This window comes from Rhea americana, unplaced genomic scaffold, assembly GCF_003343005.1.
Source record: "Rhea americana isolate MKP2758 unplaced genomic scaffold, rheAme1 scaffold_63, whole genome shotgun sequence".
Classification (NCBI taxonomy): Eukaryota; Metazoa; Chordata; class Aves; order Rheiformes; family Rheidae; genus Rhea; species Rhea americana.
Window position 1 is genome coordinate 1,070,740 of NW_028186790.1, and position 22,351 is coordinate 1,093,090.

The window sequence follows — 22,351 nt, forward strand, 5'->3', positions numbered from 1 at the left end:
ACCTCGAAATAGGGAACCCGCAACACAGAGACATTTGGATAGAAATGAGCTGAAGCAGGACTCAGGCCCAGCTCAATGTTGGCAACACTGGACAAAGGTGGGCTCCTTGCAGTCACTGCACTGTTTGCCCAGCACTGCCTAGGACTCCTGGTGATGGAGGACTCCTGGGATGGACGCACCAAGCTGTGACATGAATGGGGCCAAGTTACTGGTTGAAGGTGTGTGTAGGCAATCAAATTGCTTGTAGGTGGCCCTGCAAGTGGAAGATTTGCTCTTACAGAGGGCTGCCCTTCAAATCTGGATGCGGGCTAACCAGCTCTGACAGCTCTGTATCACCTCTGTAGGGTCAGGTTAATGTGCAGTCTGTCCAAGCAGCAGTGAATAACTGAGAACTGACTGCTGCRCTGCCCATCATTGAATCTCAAACCGCTTTTCCAAAGAGGCTGCTGCTGTTATTCTGCTCTGCAAACAGATGCTGAAACACAAGGACAGTAAGTATCATTCATGTCCAAGGCTGGCCAGCAGGTAACCTCAGGAGGAACTAGAAGAGGAAAGCAGGATTGCTGAGTCCCAGGCCATTGCTCTCTAAACCACGTTGTAGTGAGCAGAAGCCATGAGCTTTCCAGCAGCTGAATGCTCCTTAGTTCCCACTTTTTTTCTTATACTCATGACTGAGTTCTAGAGGGGTTTTCCTCTAAAAACTCTTGAGTCACTGATATCTTCCTGTTTTACTTATCGACAGGGAAATATTCCCTGAAATGCTGTGTACAATGCATTACTATGTATTTGTGCCGTGATGCAATCTAGGAGTCCAGCTATGGACTGAGATCCTGCAGTAAATGGATTAAATCAAAATAATGAAATTAAATGGAGTCTGAGGATAAAATCATAATCATTGTGCTGAAGGATTTATACTTGCAGCATATGATAGGAGACAACAGATAGATGCATACTAGTTAGCCCAATCATACAGGTGACAGTTACCCGGTTAGACAAAAGTCTTGTGACATGAGTTGCTTCATTGCCACCAAACTTTTCCCCTAGGTAACAAAGAAGATGGGGAGGAAATGACTTTGTGGCAGCTCTTCCCATGTCAGTTTGCTAGAATATTTATTTTCTAGCTTTCAGTTTGATTAAATTAGAATTTAATTTCATGTTGAGCTTTTGCAATTTGTGAAGAAAATGAAATAGTTAAAAATGTCATTTATAAAACGTTAGTATCAAATTAAATGAAAACTCATCTTTAACTTGAAAAATTCTTGTTTGGCTCAGTTACACCAAGAAAATCTGCAACTTGGGATCTAGATATATCCCTTCATTTAATTTCCTTTTTTTTCCAGAACCACCAGATTATTCCTTTAGCATTATTAGTGGCAAAACATGAAGGCATATGTTACCATGTGGCCTGCCAAAGGGTTTGAAAGGACTTTTTGTCTGTCAGCAAATGAAAGATTCTCCTTGATCTGTGTAGAAACATTTATCTTTTTCTTTTTAATCACAATCTTATTTTACAGCTATTATCTGAGTTCAGAGAACAGCCTGAACAAAGAAATAGGTCAGTATATATAAACAAATAACATTCAGTAATACTGTTTTGCAGCTTGTCCTGCACCTGTGGATGCCTCTTGTGAAATCTGCTATCACCCTTGCTGGGAACGAGAATCACAGAATCACAGAATAGTTGAAGTTGGAAGGGACCTCTGGAGATCCTCTAGTCCGCCCCCCGCCCCGCTCAGACAGGGTCTCCTAGAGCGTGTTGCATGGGATTGTGTCCAAGCAGGTTTTGAGTATCTCCAGAGAAGCACAAGGAGGGGCCGTTCTGTGCTGCTGCAACTGTCCCCACCTGTGGGAATGGTTCCAATCAACTGGCTGCGCTTGTATTTAGCAAATGAATATGGTAAAAGCCACAGAGGTACAGCAGTGAGTGAGCACTTTCCTCTGGCAAGCCTAAATGGTGAATGCACTTTTACTCCTAGCGGCTGTGTCTTTGATATCATCACAAAATGCATCTGACATTCATGTCCAGCCTAATATATGGTAGAGAAGAGCACAGATCCACTGCGACATCCTCTGGTTTCCTCACTCCAGATGAGACTCCTTAGTTAAACTAACTTGTTTTAAGAATTCTTGGTTATTTGGTTCCTAAAGGAGATTGGGTTTGAAGGCAGAGAATTGAGCACAGAGATGTCTGAATACAGAAAAAAGGAGCAGATGGCTCCCTGGGACTTGTTCCAAGAAGAGGAACAGCAGAGAAAACAGCAAAAGGATTGCAGGGAGCATCAAGGTTGGCACTGCTGGAAGAGAGGAGAGAGGCAGGATCTGAGATTTAAGCCTTCATAAAATGGTGAGGGCCTTAATGCAAGGGGAAGAGGTTTACAAGCAGAGGAACCAGTTAGGACTTTTGATCATTGGCAGAGATGTTAATGGCATCATGGAGGATGAGAAGAGACTCTCAGACCAAAGAAATGTTCTTTAGACTAGTTTCTAAGTGTTTTATGGCAACTGAAATGCCTGTATGTATAAACTGGTGTGCTTGTAACTGGAGCAACTTGATGAAAAGGTGCCCCAGGAGCAGCAGAGCCAAGCTGACTATTCTCCCTGGGGAGAAAAGTCCAGTGTATCTCTTGATACACTAGTCTCAGATTCTGCTTTTATATCATGGCTTAACCTGCTTTTTCCAGGAATGTAACCACTTTCAAATCAGTTTAGGCAAGATCCAGATTAATACTGAACAGTAGGGGACTGACAGAGAGCAAAACAATGAAAACACTTTATCTCTAAGTGTAAGAGGAGCCTGGCTCAAGAGGGCTGTTCTTTGCAGGGTTTGGGAATAAATAAACCCCAGCTGTTTCACTGACCTTCCTGGACATTGATGCTTCCCTCCTCCGAATGCCACAAAGCTGTCCAAGAAAGCATTCTTCTCTAAATTTGCCTCTTTCCAACGATCCTGTGGGAAGAAACTTTTTTTTTTTTTTTTTTTTCCAAATCAGCCTTATATAAATAAAGCTTAACTTTATTTCTCCAGGCTAAAAATGACCTTGGACATCTAATCCTCAATACAAAGTTGCACTAATGCATTTTTTTTTTGTATTCAACCTGTTATGGTCAGAGTATGGACTCAAAAATCAGCACCCTCTCAGGGAAAGAAATGAGGTTCCCATTTTAAAGATACTTAGGTGCCTCAAAGTTCTGGAGAAGTTTTCAAAATCACCCACAAGAAGACATTTGTTCTGTCCCCCTCTCTACTTCTAAATCCTGTATTTTGAGTTATTGAAATGCCTGTAAAAATGTGACCTTTTCCTTTTAAATACAAGTACATTCAAAATGTATGTTTGGGCTTTGATCAATGTCTTCCCTCAATCTCAAAGTAGTACTAGAGCACACAACTCCTGTACATCCTTCTTACAAACCATTTCTAAGACATGGTGCACAGACAAATGCACAGTATTTCAGCTGTCACATGACAGAAAGGCAAAGGTTACATGGAAATGAATGAGTCCAGATAAAGGAGGATTCAGCCTCCTTGAGAGTTGTGTGTTGRCCATGAAGCTAAAGTGGTGAGAAGCAGAGATAGGCACAAAAAACCCACTGATCTCTTGCACAGTCCCATTCTCAACTGCAAGCCAGTGTGTGAGAAAATGCACTATTCCCTACTAAAAATAGCTTGCCTGTACCCAGGAAGGCTCCTTATTCCATCCTGACTAAGAAAAAAGGAATAAAAAGTAGAGCAGGACAGTATGGGCTAAAATTTAGGTGGACTAGTATTGACAAAAGTGAATCTCCTGAATGCTAGGTGACAAAAAATACCGGCCTCCAAAAACTCGGTGCAACTGAACCAAGGCCTTCAAGTTTGAGAACTTTCTTGTTCACAGCTCCGACGGAACTCCTCTGATGAACCCCTCTTAAAGAAGACCTCATTTTATATTTGGAATTTTTTGGATCTGTTTCAGCTTAGAGCATTTTGAATTGGAAACCTGTTAACCTCAAAATCCAATAAAAACGAGGAAAGAATCTCAAAGGTGACAAAACAAAGCAATACAATTTGGAATGGCAATATCCAAGGGGGACTGCTCTGTTCTGATGGAAGGATGAATTTCTAAACAACAAACTAACTTGTTTTTTTACAAATAAAGTTACCAGAGAAGTAAGTTGCTGTAAGAGTTTCTGCCTGGCATTTCAAACAGGCAAGAATTGTTATACGGGATTTCAGACTGGTGAGGAGTTTGCTAGAAGGGAAGTTTTGTTTTAATTACTCCTTCATATATTTCTAAAAAAAGACAAACTATTCTATAGCGGATGGTGCTAAAAAGAGCAGTTATAAGCCTGCCCACACAGCCACCTGGAGTGGAATAATAAGCAAGAAACCCTAGATGAGCTACTGAATTAGCAGAGCTAATACCTACCAGAAATCATCTGACTGGAAGAACCAATTAACCTGGGTAAATACATGGAGATGAGATATACAAACAAACGCCAGGCAGAGAAGAGCACTTGGAGCTTGGTTCAACAGTGAAGTCAGTGGGGTCTTGCCACAATGGGCTTTGTATCAAGACCAAAGTGAKATAAAGTTTTATCACTTTATAATATACATATACACACACAGATATAYGCGCACACACACACAAATATAAATATACATAAAATCCAGAACATATAACTGAACTTTAACATCTTGCTTGTTCCTTTTTCCATCATTTTCTCTGCATAAGGTCATCCTCCTTCAGAGGATGGTAAATACCCAACTTCAAGCAAACTTGACTGTATGCTTTTGGTGTAAAATATTTGAGAAGGAGAAAARACAACAAAATAGCAACAATGGTAACTCCCCCCCACACACACACAACTCACAGGTTTGAACACTTCTGGGTCAGGAAAATATTTTGGATTCCTGTGCAACCAATATGGAGACAACATCAGCATGTCACCTGCAGGGATGGTGAAATTCTGAAAAGGAGAAACAACTGTAAAGAGAAGAAGAAAACTCCTGGTTCAGCTCACAGGATATTCCCTCCTTAGCTCTTCTGTTGCAACAGCAGAAGGTCCTGACAGAGGGTTAGTGAAGTGGGTAAATAAATATGCCCATTGTGGGCATATTAAAGATTTGAAGCCTCTTCTTACTGTCTCCTTTTATTACATAAAGGAGGCCTAAACAGTAGTGATGATGGAAAGACTATTTTTGTTCTACTTTGGTTTTTCAAGTATAATAGAAGTATTATTTCTGTCTTTACTGCTTTCTAGCTTCTTGATGTCATTGTACCATATGTACAATTATTTTTTGCTAGATCTTTGTTAAGCATTGGCTTTCAAAATGCAAATAAATTCATATGACAGTAGGCTTCCATGGGGTTTTGGTCATTTGTTGAATGGGCACGAATACTGATTCCTTAAGAGAGTGTTTTTCTCCCAGATATTTATTTATGGGGCTCCTGAATGCCGATACTCTACTGCTTGAGACTCGGTGAGTCTCTCTGCTCTCTAATAGATCCCTAGATCTACTGGGAGGGCTCTTTCCAGAAGAATCATATAATATCTTTTTGGAAAACAAACAAACAAATAAAAAAAACTACCTCACCTGAATTTTTATTGGATTTACTACTCTCTTGGTGATTGCTCCTGGTGACCTCAGCCGTATGGCTTCCAAAGTGCACCATTTAATAAAAGAGAGCTTCTTAAGGTCATCTCCAGAGACTTCTATTTTATCTCTACCTGTTGTAGCATGAGGAAGAAGGTTCTATGTTAGAATTAGATTTCATACTTGTTTTGATTCACTCTGATGTGTCTTGTTTTAGAGCTTCTGATAGAATTGCTCTAAACATAGGACTTTGTCTTCATCCAAAAATTTTCTATTTCTAAGTAAATACAYGGACCAAAATCTCTACAATTTAAGCCCAGCTTGAATAAGAAATGCCTCTGAAGATAACTTTAATAACTGCTAAATAGCTGTAAATATGGCATTGGCCAGACCAGATCAAACAAAGCTCATCTTGGAAGTTATGCACCCCTGGACTTTTTCAGTACTTGGGTAGGATACTACATGGAAATCTCAGGGACTGTAGGCACCAAGACAAGGAGTCACGGCAKAGCTCTCAAGGCTGTACAGACACTAGTAAATAAAACAGAACYAGGGGAAAGGCTTGAGCACTGGTTCATGATTATCTATACTGTTWAATTATTGGCATGTTTCCTGACATGGTTTTGAGCCACATCAATTAAGTATCTTCTACTAAAGTCTGAGCATGGTTAAGGCAACTGCATGTGAATGACTGCTCCCAGCAGGTGACTGTGTTTTAAGGGAAAGAGAGATTAATCATGTGGGAATGAATCATGCTGGACCAGTTGGCCTCTGATGAAAGAACAGAGAACAGGGCCTGGCCTGTTTTTCCACAGAATAGTTGGAACTCTGGTGAGTTACAACTCACCATGGTGAGTTTTCATAGTGAGTTAACAGGCCATGAAAAGCAGCTGAGTTGAAAGATCTCATCTGACTCAACAGATGTATGAAAAAAAGCATGAGAATGGCTAACACAAAACTACCTCTGAGTGATAAGTGTGGAATAAAGCAACAAATGCATCCTTTTTTTCTACCTTCTTTTGCTAATATCAAATGTGTTTTTGCATAAAAATAAGTCATAAGCATATGCTGAGTAAAGAAGTCTCAGCTTGACCTTGTGTTATCAGTAGTACCCTTAACAGCAACATTTAAAATTCCTAGCCATTGACCAAGTGTGCCATGTGCAGAGCCAACAGAGAAGAAAACATTTCTAGTTTCTGAAAGGACAAGATCTGGTTTATTACCTGCTTTGCCAAAAACAGAAGCCAGGTCTTCCATGATTTTCTTGTAAATGGAAGGACAGGACAGGACGAAAACAAGGGTCCAAAATGCAATCTAAACAGAGATGAAAGTACTTTAACTCAGGAATGCAGAACTGRATTACAGCTTTTATATATCTTGGTAGCCAATAACTGAGGCAGGTAAAAGTACTTGCACTGTTTTGTATGTGCTTGGTGTTGTCGAGATACACAGAGAACTGACTTCCTGGATACATCCACATGTAGGATAATACTGTAAAACAGATGACCTTTATTGATTTTCTCTAACTATAATATTATATAAAGGAATTTAAAAGGAAAGAGTCTGGATTATGCATCTCATTTTTATCCCACTTCCTCCTTTAATCAGGCCAAGACACAGGATGATAACATAATATGCAAATCTGATCCAAGTTTTAAATGAAGAAAAAAAAGGTAAAACTCACGGGCAAGCAAAACCCATCTATCACATATTAACAACTACCACTTGTACAAAATGTGTACTGCTCTCACTTACCCTTTTCCTATCGGAGGTGTAAATTTATTGAGAACGTTTGTCCTTCTGTCTACTCAAATGCCCCAGGAGAGAAGGCTATAGCAACAAAGATTGAATGTGGAACTGTTTTCCTGCAGAGGAGTTACCCCGTTGAATTCAACAGMAATATCAGGCAAGTTACCACTCAATAACAAGAGTAGAGGGCTCACATCCTGGGAGATTAGATGTGGTCATCTGCTATGTTCTTACACATTCCTCTTCAGTGAACCTTACACAGCTTCTGCTTTGAGCTTTGAAACACAAAAGCCTCTCTCTAATTTCAAACAACTCGATGTTAAAATTAATTCCTAAATTAGAGTCATTGTATGTGATTAGATTTAGCTGCCTGAATGGAAAAAATTTAGTAGTAAATTCCTACTAATATTAGCAGAAATGAGGTTAAATAATTCGCAGAGCACTGCCACAGTGACTCACACTGAAGTAGGCAAGAAAAGTTTTAATTAACAGCAAAACAAAGGGTAGTATATMCCCTTTAGAAATAATTTGCTAACTGATTATGCAATGAAGTAGAAAATCAAGATCTTTAGTAAAGGGGAAAYCCTCTTAAGCAGGATGAAATCAGAAGGACTCCTAGCACTGCCAAGAGTATTTCTTGCCAGCTAGCAAGAGACCTAGTCTGCACGCAGATCTGCTCATGGGCCATCTGTGTAGCTAAGGGATGAGAACTCTTACCGTTATTACACAGATGGATGTGTCCCACGTTGATGCAAATCTACTTCTGTAAAACAAATCTGGTAGCTTTTTTTTTTTTTTTTTTTTTTTTTGTACAGCAGTTGTTGAACTATGTGCCTTCACTCTACGGGGTGAGGAAAGATAACTGCATGGTTTCAGATAAAAGGGTTTAACTTGTGAAAATCCCCTTTGGAAGGTGAAAGGTCTTTTTTCATAATTCCAGTCAGCAGAACAGTGGCTTGTGACTATTCTGAGAAACAMTGAAATATTTGTATGTTTATTTACAGCTGAATATTACAGAAGTAAGTAATGATAGTGTTACGGAAGGAATGTCAGTTATCCTGATAACAGACAGCAGGCTATGTCTCTCACTTACACCAGCACATAAATCTACAGACGCACCAATGAAATGGTGAAATTACTTTGGGGTGAATTGTAGCAATATCCCATTTACAAAAAATGAAGATACATTCATTGGTAGTACCTATAAAATAACTCATTACCATATTTTGTTTTAAATCACATTTGTAACAGACATAACTATGCTGCAATGAGCTTACTAGCCATAGTAAATAAAGGATTTTTTGCCATTATAGATTTTTCATTTGAGAAATTCTTATAAATGTCTTCGGTCAGCCTAACTCATGTTAGATATATTGGGCTTGTTAGCGTACATATCTCTCATCATTAATCCAGCAAAGCCATTTATAACGTTGCCAAAACTCAAGTGGCAGCAGAATCAAACTGCTGCCTTTCCTCCTCTGAAGCAGYATTGGCATTTGTACAGTAGATCCCTTAAAGCGAAAGAGCCAGATTCACTCATAGAATAAAGAGTTCTTTGTTCTCAGTAGATTCACACATATAAAGTTACCCTAGAATATGATTTTTATATTTTTACAACTGGGAATGTCAGAACATTTAAAATAGATTCTCTACTATAACACAAACACAGTGCTTCAAAACAACATCTAAATGCTTTTCACAACTTACTACTCTGATCTTAATACAAGAAATACATTATTTCAGATATTCGTATATGTGAAATACATGTTCCTGAAATGTTGTTATGACAGGGGTCATTAAAATTCAGGAAAAGTACCAGAAGACTTCTTGTCATTGCTTCTCTGACATTGCAACCTGGGTCTATTTGTAGTGATAGATGTGGGTGTGATAATCCTGTCTTTGGAATATATAGAGTGTGTATGACCTCTGATTCAAAGCCTTTGCTTCCCAAATACGGGCTTTTGAACACGAAAAAAGTTGTTTCTATAGCTGACATACTTACAGGGACAGCATTTGCTTGGGAAGCCCAGAGCATTAAGAGACCATATTTGGGAGCCAGATGTCTTCCCTGTAAGTTATCCAGAAGATGTTGCAGTAGCGTCTGTTAGAAATTAAAAAAAAAAAAAAGAAGAAAAACAAACAAAAAAACCCAATGTGTATTTCTAAAAATATATTAAAATATAGCTTAAGGTAGGGCTTGCTAAAATGCAAGGATGTAATAATAGTTTATCAAGGACAAATAGTTATGGGCTGTTTCCAGTCACAAAGTAGAGAGGTAACAAGGCTGTACAGAGAAAATGGGACTCACTTATAGGCAGAGGGCCAAGAGGAGTGCAGTGCACCACATAAATCCCTACCGAAYAGTTGTGCTGCCCTCTGTTTTCTTTAGGGTCTTGGTGGACCTCATTCCACCCCACTCCTCACTGTAGCTTGTATGTGGAAAAAGAAAAAAAATCCCACTTTCAAAAAATTCCTGCTCTATTCCTGTGCTTTGAAGAACTTGAAAGCTAGATTGAACAGATTGAATGAATGGAAATGAATAAAATGTTCTGTCTGTGCCTGCAAAAAAGTGATTGTTATGAAAAGATGGTCTGACATATCAGYGAACTCTTTAGTTTCAGGTGTTTTGTTAGTGACTTCATTAGCTTGATACTCTTTGAAACTATAGCAACCGTGTAATGTTCTCACATTAGCTTTTGTTTATAGTATTTACTTAAATAAAAGGTGACCATGCATTCAGGGCAAGGTTTCTTGTCTAATTCTCAGAGGAAATTAAAAAGCGATTGTTACTTTTCCAAAGCTCCCACAACCGAGGACACTGAGTATGTGTCTCCTAGTTCCCGCAACTTCTTACCTCCCACGAGCCCCTCCTCAACCTTCTGTTTCTTTCCATTATTCAGGCTGAATTTCCTCAGATATATTTTATGAAGGATATTGTGGTATGTAAAACTTTTAAATTCTAAATAAAATTTGGGTTGTTTAATAATCTGCTCTTTAATCATCTGGTAGAYCAGAATTCCCAGACCAGTCTGCCGTCGCTTTTGTCAGCTGTATTGACAGAATTGCTGCCATAGCTAAGGAGAACAACCAAGGGGACAACTTATCACAGCTTTGACACAATCAATATTTAGGGTACTTGGCTTCCAATCCAGCAATCTGCTATTTTCTCGTAGTCTGGCTGTTGGAGGATCACTCTACACCAGGGCTTAAAAATAGTACATACAAGATTTTGAAATTTAACAGCCCAGTCCCTTCGGAAAAACAGCTGAAGAGGCCTTTCTCTTGACTCTTTCAACTGCTCACTGTAACTACGATACCAGAGGTTGGCGATGAGTCAAGGCTCCAAACCCTTGGCTTAAAATTCCCTGAAGGAGGATATTAATTCTCAGAACTAAAAGCAACAAACTAAATCGAGGAGTGGGGCTAAAAATGASTAGTCTCACCTAACATAGATGACAGCAGTACTGGACGATTAAGGTATAGCTATAGAAGCAGACACATTGGGCCTATTTCTTCCAGTACTGAAATAATTCCTGCCCTTCATTTCATTAGCCAGAATATACAGCAAAGTTGTCGATTTTACAGCCTTGTTTACCTTGGACGTGGTCTCTGAAGGGTTGGTCTTTTCAGCGTCCAACACCACTTTCTCAAATAATTTTAGAAGCCATTTTTTTGATTTAGACCAGTTTCTGTAAAGAAAAGTAACAAAACAAAAGCACTTAACCAAGGCAGCATAAAGCAACATTTCCTCTTCCATGAGAAGGACTCCTTGTTTTCTTTGTGAAAGCCCCTGGGCAGCAGTCAGTTGATGAACACTCAGGTGTCAATCTCATTGACAGCAGTGTCGACTTACGTGAGGAACAGCAGTTGCTCAGGGTCTGAGATGTCCACTTTGACTAGGTCTCATCTCACAGCCAGGATCTGTGCCTTGAGACTCCTGGATTTTCATATCAGTTCCACCACAGGTTTTCTGTGTGACTTGGGACAGGTTGCTTAGGCCATTTTTCTCAGGAATGATCCCCCATTGAGAACACAGAGGCTTCATTTTTAGAGCATTCTCAATTCTCTCTGAAGGCAATTTTGAGGTGCTCAGAGAGAGCATGAGGTCCAAGGTGCTGTCATGGCCCTGAGAGCACTGACAGGCTCTGCAAAGTCTTTGGGGTTTGGCTGCCTCTGCAGCCAAGGTCAGCTCCGTGATGGTGCAGCCGTGTAACCCATGATCAGATTGCTGGGRAAACAGCTTTGATGTGAGGAAGAGCCCAGAGGAGCCTCGCTGGGGCCTCTCTTGCTCCGGGGCCACATTTAGGCTCAGGCCTTTGTCCTTCGCCCAGCTCCTGTTTCTCCCTGACAGGTCCAAGTTGGGGGCTCAGTGTGGAACTATTTCTCCTGGAGAAAAACTTATTATCTTGCCCACACAAGCAAGATTGCTTCAGTACGTCAGTTAAAGCAGATGAGACTAGGTCAGCTCTTTTCTGAGGCACCTAGCTGAAAGCCTGCCTGACATGAGGGTACAGCATAGCTAAAGCCAGTGCATCACCCTCCCGGGAAAGGTTGCTCACAGCTGATATCACAGCAAGCAAAATGCCCCTAATGATACCACATGCATCGTCTGCTCCATTACCTCAGGAAGCACTCGGGCATCTGAGAGGCATATTCAAAGTCCTCATCGTACTTCTGAAAATGCTCTTCAAACTCCTTGATTTCACTCTGGCTCGTTGGGCAGACACCTTTTCCAAACAGAGTATTCACCACTGCTGGGTACATGACATGCCTGCAAGCACAAGATCATCATGACTGCCAGCCCCCGGGGAAGCTCCTGCAGCGGTTTTAGGCCAGGATGCAGAGCGCTGAATTGCCAGCACAAGCAGCTGTGGGATTCATGCTCCATTGCTGCATGGAAGCGCGAGCACAAGGCTCATACCTCACTCACGGCAGAGACTGGGAGACACGCAGACTTCAGGCTAGTCCTCTGCGTGTGCCTGAACTTCATCACCTAACATTCGTCCACACGAGCAGTGGCAGAGTGCGGAGGCATTTTCAGTCAGTTTTGTGCACTGAGGACCCCTTCTCCTCATTAACCATCTCTCTCTTATTTCACATTAGCCCATGTGGACTTCCGGGACGTCACACAATCCTTCCTATAACCAGACACCCACAGAAATCCTTCCTCTGGTTGCAGCTTTGCTGGAATGATTTTTTTTTTTTTTTGCTTGCCTCACTCCTATCGTATCTGTCCATCTGTTATGCTGCAAACTTTCAGCTCCTTTCCCAGGTCACCTCATGTGTACACTTCAGCTCCATGACAMCTTTAAGGCTTCCAGCTGCTGCTAAATAGGTATTACAGACAATAACTGTTTCACTTTCTTGAAAGATCATATGGAAAATGGAGCCCCCTACTGGCTTTATGGATTCAACTTCAAGGCAGCTAAATAACAATTACTCAGGGTAATTCTAATTCCAATTCTCATTTTTTTTCCCCTTTGTTTAGCAAAATGCTAAGAACAGATCAAACTCAACACAACACAGATTYAGTGTGGATGACTTTTACGGATCTTGTAGTTTATAAACTAGGCTATGACTGGCGTTTTAAATTTTAGACCAATAACATCTGATTCAGATTTGTAAGCTGAATTGCTAAGATTGCCAGAGGACATGACAGCCATGCCAATTGGAGAACTTCCTGTTTCCCACGGCTGCATCAGGTATGCGGTACGGAGCGATGCCCCATGTATTATTTGCCCAACCAGTGACCTTGTCTTGGACTGTGGCTCRTGCTGGTGCCAGTACAGCACAGAATGACAGGTCCGTCCCCGCCGTCAAAAAATTGACCTTAGGTGAAAGACCACAAGAAAACATGAGACAACAGTAGCATAATAGTCAGTAGTGTAACATGGTACCAATATTGTCCATTGTTTCACAAGGCATCAGAGGAGAGGAGAATTTGCAGAGGCTGATGAGGTACCTCCGCAAATACATAACAAAGAAGGAGCAAGGGAGAAAGCAGATGGGAGGCAGGTGTCTGCCCCCTTTGCTCTGCAATGACAAGGTGCAAAAGAAGAGGTGGGCTATGAAAGACTGTGAAAGTGAAAATAAAGAACATGCTTGCACAGGTTAATYGAGAGAGAGAAGGGAAAAGAAAAGAAAGGGGAGCGCAGCCAGAACAACAGACTCCAAAAATGTCCTTTGCTGGTGGGCCCTGAAAGGACACATGCAGCGGAAGGTTGCAGTTGTGGGAGCCCGAGAAAAGGATGTCAGTGCAGAAGCAGATGGGATGCTGATCGCACAGAACTGGGGGAACACCATAGGATGCAGCGGTGTGCACCCACTTTTGAAATCAGTGGGAGTGAGGGCTTAAAGCCCCTACCTTTTCCCCCAGTTAATCCACACTGCACTAACTGAGATGATGAGTGCCCAGTGAGCGTTTCAGTTGCAGTGAACAGCTGTATCTTAGGTGTATTAAGCAGAAGAAGTCAGCAAAAGACAACCTGGATGTAAGTCTTAGAGATAAGGCCAAGTCAAAGGCAATGATTAAATTATAGTCCTGATGTATAGGCAAGATGCAGGTGTTATCCATAGTGCTCAGAAAGGAGAAGGGATTAAAAGCTCTGTTGTTGCCATGTGAGACTGTCAGTTATGGGATTGTTTTTTTCACATGGAGGATGCAGTTCAGGCAGCAAGAAGTCAGCTGCAAAGGTCTTATTTAACACGGCCAGGACTAACCCATAGCATCCAGGGGATGCTATGGGAAATTTTTCATTCTTTTGAAGGTTGAACATTTGGTCTGTTCAGAATTTCTTTATAAGTATGTGAAGCTTTCACCCAAGCTTTGGGAAAGAGCATTTGCTGAAAGTTGTTTTCTTTTTTCTTCAAAATATGCAACTCAGATGTTTCTCCTAGTTGGGAGAAAGACCTTTAGATGAAACCCTGTCCACTCTGTAAACCATCTGACACTGTGAAGCAGTCACTAGTATTTTGACACAGTTTTTCTAATATCTAAGGGCCTGAGCTCCTGAGGCATAGGTTTATGCTAATGTCTCTGCTCCCACATAGGACACCTGTGCATTAGATATGTTGCAAAATTCCCTTACCTTACCAGGTCATTGAGATCATCTGTTCCCTTGGTGCCCAGGTGTCCCATGTGCTCATGCAGTTCCTTACACAGAGTGTCTGTGAACAGGTGCAGGTTAGAAGGACCCATTTTCCCCTTCATCATGGTGTACAGGTTACCGTGATTCTGATAAAAGGCTTCTGCAGGAACAGAAACTTTAAATACAGAAAGAAACGGTAATATGTCTTGAGAAGTCGTCAAGGTAGATTTCCATAAAACGATACAGTGAAAATCTTTTACATGTAATTGTGACTCTTATTTAAATGCCTTACGCCTTGTGTTTCTAGAGTGAAATTCCCACCAATCTTCCCTCTGACCCTGTAAAGATTTTGGTGAGCCCCTTTGCTTCTAACAACAGTTTGTGTAACATCTGCCTGCCTCCCAAAGCCTCAGTGCAGGAATCAATGGTCTAGAGATTTTCCCTGTAACTTTCTTGTGCATGTACAGAAATGCTCATACATTTTACAGAAGAACTGAAATCAGAAAGAAAAATTAATGAAAACAAGAAAAAATAGTTTTGGTCTTGACGCTGACATATGTGGAGAGGCTGAGAGAGTCGGGACGTAGCTTGGAGAAGGCTCAGGTGAGATCTTGTCAATATATATAAATACTCAATGGGGGAAGGTAAAGAAGATGGAGCCAGACTTTTCTCAGTGGTGCCCAGTAACAGGAAAATAGGCAATGGGCACAAACTGAAATACAGGCAATTCCATTTCAACTTAAGTGTTTTTTTTTGTTTGTTTGTTTGTTTTACTGTGAAGCTAGTCGAAAGCKGGATGCCCAGAGAGGTTGTGGAGTCTCCATCCCTGGAGATATTTAAAACCAAATTGGACAATGTCCTCAGCAACCTGCYGTAGTTAATGTCACTGATTCTGCGCTTCTGCAATTTAATCTCTCTGCAACCTGGTTGTTTCTCATTGCACAGCCCAACATCGTCATGCTGCTTCAAGGAATTCTTGTCAGCGCAACTGCACGTGGACATAAGGACCTATGCTAATGACGTGTCACTGGCGATGGGAGGTATTACACCACGCTCTAATATAACTGTTGTCCTAGAAGKTAACTAATTATTGCTTGGAGCAATAATTAGTTACCTTCTTAGTTACAATTAGTTACAATAATTGCAATCARGTGACCGGATAACTTATTATTGTGATTACTGTCATTGCTCCAGACCTCWCACACACAGGCAGAGCGTCTAGCTGCAAAAAAGGCCCTGATCTCTAATTGGGGTTGCTTGATGATAGAAGTAATAAAAGTCTCTGGTTCAAAAACCTTTGATCACTTGTGACTAAATCCAAATCGCTTTGCTGGCTTAAAGGTTTGGATCACAGAGGAGTACATGATGAATTGTTTTTCCCCTTAATTTGGTAGTATGGCCATAGATTAAGACAGGCACTTATGGTATGAKCAAAAAGCCAAAGGGCTTTGGATGGAGCCTTTAATATTTCTGGGTAACTAGACTTTATTTTCATTTAAAAAGACATAGATCCCATTTACCTGCATTCTGGACAGCTTGTTGTACTGCCTGCTCAAAATTTAAGTCTTTAGATGTAAAAAATACTTCAGCCCCTTCTTCGTCGGTCACAAAAGTAAATCGTTTTCCCAGAGCAAATATTGTGAATATGGGCCCATACTGGAACAGACAAGGATTTTACATTACTTTATTGCTAATGCATTTGATGGGGGCCCCAACAGGACTTCACTAATGCTGAGAGGTCAGGCAAAACGGCCTGCTCCTTTTTGCTATCTGTACACCCCGGTTCAGAAGTGCACAAAGATGAATGTGAAGCAGAGCAAAATTTGTAGACTTACTGCGGATCAGAAGGGAGCATTACAGGTGCCTGCCTGACCTCTTGCAAAATAGAAGATTCCTTCTCTGAGCCCAATAATTTATGTCTGAAACACATTACAGCTCAAATACAGCCAACCTGGATTTAAACAACTCAAGTGACAGATTATCTATCATATCCCTTGGCTGCCACAGTCAAGCACTTACTAGTAAAAGATGTAAAAACTTACAACTCCACCAATTTCAGTCTGCATTTTTGTAACTAAAACTCCCCAGCGCTGGGTCCTCTTATCCTTTTTTCACCCCCTCTGGTTCAAAGGATCTGCCAATAACAAAAACCTCTTTCTTGCATAGGTGTTTAAAGACCAGTCCAAATAGTTAATAAACTTTGAGCAGGATCGATCGAGCTTGTCAAGCCTTTCATTCTAAGGAACATTTCTGGCACCATAAATCATGGTCTTGTTTTCCCTTGATCTTCCCTAACATCCTAGATCCCTCTCAAAACTTTCAGTAATAAGAATTCACTTCCAAATTCCTACATTATAAAAAAGTTCATTGACACTTGTAGATACTTTAAAATGACAAGCAAAYGTGCAATACCTGCTGGATGGGAGAAAAAAATCAGGATTAGAAAATGAAGGCTCTTTAGCACCTTTTTCTTAGTGAAGTTGATTTCTGATCACAAGCAAAACCTCTGGAAATCGAAAGCCCAGCACTTACGTTTGTATGCATGCGGCAGTCTTCTGGTAAAATTACTGTACAAATGAAAAGGTTTGGGGCTTACAGGAAGTCTCTAGACATACCAAGGAATCTGATTTTCTGTTCCAAATTATACTGCTAACTAGGGTCAAGAGAAGTTTTCTGTTACTGGAAAGCCTTGAATCCTCCTTGCTTACACTGCTGATTTCATCTACTTTAACCATTTCTTCTGTTGTTGGTGTCTCTACTCTAAAGTCTGCTTCATCAAAAGCTCTTTAAAGCCACAGAAAAGATTCCTCTTGACATCAATTAAATTTTGATTGTGTCTTTCAACTGTAATTTATTGAAGATAAAATGACTGTTTAAGCTCCCTGGGTGATAATAAATAAATTGCTATAATAATAGTGAGCTTGCTAAGATTGTTGTTTCATGGTCTGAACATCGGGTGGATAAAAGTCAGTGAGTTTGTGCTGTATTTGTTTTTGATTCAGATTTTTTAATTTAAAATTAACATTAAAATGGAATAAATTAAATTTAAAATAAAATAGCATTAGAACTAATAGCAATCTGCAATAAAATATAATTATCCAATAAAGGTCACATGCAGTTAAAGACATTGATGCTTTATTTATTTTAAGCAATTACGTGTGAGCAAGATGCCTAAGATCCCATTCTAGTCAATGGAGACCAAGTCTATGCAGTCAGGGAAGCCTAAAATCTGATTCATCTGACCAGCTACTACCTGCCTCTATTTATGAAGGTCAGCTGAAATGCCCTTAGACTCCACTGATTTTACTGAGTTTGTGTCCATTGATCATATGCAAAGCTTAGACACAGAGCTCACATGTAAACACCAACCTGAGACCAACCAAATTCTATGCCTTAATCTTGATTTGAATGCCATCCAATCTACTGAAATCTATTTAAAATAATTCAAATTAAACAAATACTGAATTGGATTAAATTAAACACTTTTTTTTTTAAAAAAAAAAAAAGCTCCATAAAGGACCGCCAGTACAAGTCAGCACAGTTAAACAGCAGGATGGTGATGGATATTCAAAGTAACACCATACCTTTCAGAAAACAGAAATTTGTATCCATACAAACAAATGCAAATAAATAGGTTCTCTGGTAAATCAAATGTAAAATTAAAATGCAGTAGATAAAAAATGGTTTGAGGATCAAACTGCTAATGACAACCCTCCATGCCCAATAATGTTTGGCTCTTCCAAACGTAACAGATGCGGGAAGTCTCTGAGCGTGTTGCCGAGTCTGATAAATGCTCAAGGTGTAAAGAAAACAGGTGAGGATGCAACTGGCAACTTGTATCAGGTTAAGTCAAGTCTCACCCTGGAGCCTTTCCTTATAGGTGCTGGACATTTGTTCAAAACAAGCATTAAGCAGAATAGACTTTGGAACAACTCGAAAAAGTGCCATGTAAATCAATAATAATGAYTGAGCAGCCAGCACTGATGCCGGCCCTGTCTGAAACAGTATCGTAGAAGAGCTGAAGATATATATAGAGAAAGTAAAATGAAAATYATGTTTGCAATTAGGACCTCAGAAGCTGCTTTCGTTCATGAAAACTGTTTTTTCCAAAGAATGGGAAACACTATACATAACAGCAGTGTCATGAAGGGAGGCAGATCTACGCTTGTGTGAAAGTAGCACTTCGGAGAAATAAAAACTGCTGAAGAAGGTTCTTCAAAATCCCAAAGGAGGGAAACGGAGGATGCAGAACCAACCATTTTGCCCATGGGTGCTGTCAGACTGTGAGCAATCACTGCAGGCTGAGATAGCTGCAGTTGTGTCAGGACACATTGGAAGCCAGGTGTGCTGAGCTAGTTTCCCCCTCTGGGCACTCACACACACATTTGGAGTTCAGTGCTAGGTCCTCTCTCTATCTCAGGGACTGAAACACTGCATCCTGGATGTGGTCTTCTGGTCAGGAAGGGCCAGGGTCACAGAGCAGTAGTGACATAGCTGATGGCACTGTCTCCAAAGGCACTCCACCAAAGCCTTGTCCTCTGCTCCAACCTGTTTTCCCTCCACATGACCGCATGTAGCATATATGTCCCTCGCCTTGTAAGCCAGTGAGCCAGACAAACGTCCCCTCATATGACCACACATGGAGAACAAGGTAGAGAGACGTGCAGGTGAATCCTGGGATGCGTCAGCATGTCCCAYCACAGTCAGAAGACTGAGAATGATGCTGAAGGGAGACCTGCAAGTCTCTAGAACAGTGAGAACAATCTCAGGGATCAACCAAAGCTTTCTTGCTATCTTAATTAATAAATTGATGAGAAGCACTTGAAATTCCTTATTACTCTTGTCATGGTAAAGTGGGGAACCACACCTTCCGAATGTAGGGCTAAGCAGCTGTAYGTGGATTTACGTTGCATGGTGGCTCCTGTAACACACCACTGCCCATTTCAGACAACCTGCAAAGCCACTTGAACTACCAAGGCAGCTTAAGAGGAAGAGGTCGTATCTTTTATTAGACCAGAGATTAAATATTTTATTAAAGCAAGGGTTCTTWCTTTTATTAGATCCACAGATGACACATGGAGAAAAAGAGACAATTCTTGCAGCCCACCTATTCTTCCGTAGGAAGAAAACAAAAGTTGCAGACTTCAAGCAAAGTACGTTAACGGAAACAATGGAAATTTTAATGTGTTACTCAATAACTTGAGAGAAAAATCAGTGAGGGATATAAACAAAAGGGATGAGAGTGTTAACCCATTAGGACAGAAAAAGAAATAATTGTCACTTTGGAAGATGGAAGGATTTAGCCGGGGGAGGAAGTTCCTGATTTTGAACGTCTCCTTTGAAGGTAATGACCTTATATAATTGAAGAGCGTTCTCACTGCCTAGAGTCCATTTCTGAACACACTTGTCTTGCTTGCTCATACTAAGGACACCAAACCCTGCCCTAGCAGTATTAAGGAGCTTGAAATGATTGAAAATATGTTTGTAAACTTTTTAATGCCCGTTAATGACACCTTTGGTGGGCAGTACCCGGTTTATTTGGTTGCACTGTGTTACAATACTTACTCCTTTAAAAGGAGGAAGAAGAAAAGGGCTTATCTTTTCCAGCTTCTGCACACCGTGCCAGTGTGGAAGGTGGGAAGGTAAAGTCCAGGCCTTCCTCAGAGTCTGTGAACACAGTCAGAGGATTTTCAGGTGTGGAGGGAGAGCAAAGGGACAGCAAGAGAGGGGGCTTCACTAGGGACCAGGAGCCTGCTGGGAAGAGTGTGGGGCAGGCACACAGCTGCCTTTGGGCATGAAGGACTGAGAGGTCTCTCATTGCCAAAGGGAAACCACAGGAAGAATTTGCAATCAGAAAGATACTGAGTGGCAGGACTAAGAAAAAGGTCAAAGGAAAGGGAAGGTCCTACCTGCAAACACACACAACGAAGAGGGGATAAGAAAGCCTTCTCTTTCTGCTCTGCCTCGTTTCCAGTTTTCTCTCATTGAAAATGTTTCTTGTTCCAGTTTCTGTCCTGCAAAACCTGGCTTTTGGGCTTACAAAGCCCTTCAGGAGTTTCTGGTGTGCTCAGATGCAGTAGGAGCTGCCACAGCACCAAGAGCGGCCTAATGGGCCTCCAACAAATGAACACCAAAATCAGTGGACCGGGAGTCACTAAGTTTGTGTGCRTGTACTTCAGTATATTCTTTAGTATGTAAAAGCATTATTCACTCAGACTGTGAATGTTGTGATTTTCACCCTAAAACATGACTCTTCTGTCAGGTCTACTTTAAAAAAATACCATCTAAGAGATTCTGCTAAGAGCTTCCTGGAAAAAAACTAAACAAAATAAAACCTGAAGTAAGTTAAGTCATGGTGAAACTGTCCCCAGAAGGGATTCTCCTGGAAAAGACAATCTGGCAGACTGCTTTAACCTGACTGCTATCAGGATATGTTTTCAATAGAAGAACAAGGTTCTGTAACAGTCTCCTAATAAAAAAGTCAAAAAAATATTATGAMTAAGTGAGGCTTGATCAGTTTATTTAAAGGATTATATGGCATGGTTTCTGGAACAGTGAGAGAATGGACCTCAATGAGCAGGTCTCTTCTTATAGTCCTACATTTCTGCCCTCAAATGATGGAATAAATAATCCACTCCTTGTAATGTTATGAAAGGATTCACATCACTTACTGCCTCGCACTTCAGTACTCAAACATGAAAGAAAAATGTATTAATGTAATGTAAAAATTGACCTGTTATGTTCACAGAAGCCAATGAACTGAGGATGTTACTTAACAGCTTACTTTGCTGTGCCTCCAATGTGCTTTAATACAAGRTTCACAGGTCTTGATGCTCTTCTTACATCTCCTACATCAGCTGAATGTACTTGAACCTCTGCTTTCATTTAACACTGAGTTTATAACACCCATTGTTACAAAGAAGTACTTATAAATATGAAATCTAATAGTTCAAAAACAGAAAGAAAATTCAAAAATCCGGCATTTATTATTTTAAAACCTCAGAATTTTACAGAAGTTTCTTTTTTATATAGTTTTTGCAAGTGGTGGGATGTGTCATCTTTCAGTATTGAAGTGAACTTGAGGCTGATTACATTGAATCATCATTAAGTAATAACACCACCTAATAAAAWTGTGAAAAGGTATTTTCTGTCAGTAAATATTAGCCGTATGCAAACTAGGCATCTAATACAAATGAATTATTTAGGCTCTCTCTATAGTCAGACATAAAGAAAAAAAGGCATGTCCAGGGAGTGAGTCTTCCCACTCATCTTTTGTACATTTTTTAGGATGCAACAAGTTGCCTGCCAGAAATGTCGGCTGCTCGGGGACATCAGCTGATATTGATGCCGGAACAGAAATTTCCCCTAACTTTAGGCAAGGCTTCTGGTCCCAATGTCTGCTACAAGGCTGTCCAAAATGTCTGAGCCTCAGACTAACACATAGGCAGACTGCAAAAGGAAAACAGCAGAGGTGCTGGGCCCAAACAGGATAATCACAGCAGAGAGATCACCCCAGAAGAGAGCTCCTGGGCTCAGCAACTTTGCTGATACAAAGCTGATTCTTGTAAGCTAAATGCTCCTGACATTGAAAAAGGAAAGGGCCTATCGATTTTGTGAAGGGCAAACTTCCTGCCGAGGTTTTTCCTCTCCTTTCTGCTTCAGTCACCCTGAACACCCGCCCCCGCAGCAGGCACACCGTCACAGCCATTACCTTGCTTCTGGCTTGCTCTATAAACTCCAGCGGAGCTTTCCCGAACTGGAACGCAGCTCCAAACCAAGGGATCCAGCTCCCGATGCAAGGAGGCGAGCTCGGGTTTCTCAGCTGAAGTAAAACAGACTTGACAAGAAGAAGTCCCAGGACCGCAGCCAACAGGAGAGCAAGAGCCATTTTGCCTCTTTGCTGCCTGCTGCAGCAGCTACTCTGGCTGCTGCAGCACCCAGC

At 40.9% G+C, this 22,351-nt stretch overlaps 1 protein-coding gene across 8 annotated transcripts in view; it reads right to left on the minus strand.

The window, feature by feature from the left end:
* CYP39A1 (cytochrome P450 family 39 subfamily A member 1) overlaps positions 1-22,351 on the minus strand; it is a 26,291-nt gene extending 3,940 nt beyond the window's left edge. For 2 of the 8 annotated variants that reach the window (XM_085320339.1, XM_085320342.1), the window contains exons 1-10: positions 22,121-22,351; positions 15,930-16,065; positions 14,410-14,584; positions 11,943-12,092; positions 10,917-11,010; positions 9,324-9,422; positions 6,796-6,886; positions 5,573-5,706; positions 4,849-4,944; positions 2,859-2,947 (exon numbers count right to left, since the gene is read on the minus strand). In XM_085320339.1, coding sequence (XP_085176465.1) covers positions 2,859-2,947; positions 4,849-4,944; positions 5,573-5,706; positions 6,796-6,886; positions 9,324-9,422; positions 10,917-11,010; positions 11,943-12,092; positions 14,410-14,584; positions 15,930-16,065; positions 22,121-22,297 — 1,241 coding nt within the window. In that variant the 5' untranslated portion in view covers positions 22,298-22,351. Of the gene's footprint in view, positions 1-1,435; positions 2,295-2,858; positions 2,961-4,848; positions 4,945-5,572; positions 5,707-6,795; positions 6,887-9,323; positions 9,423-10,916; positions 11,011-11,942; positions 12,093-14,409; positions 14,585-15,929; positions 16,066-22,120 lie in introns of those variants that run through there. The other 6 variants (XM_085320343.1, XM_085320344.1, XM_085320340.1 and 3 more) reach the window with 5 other exon arrangements.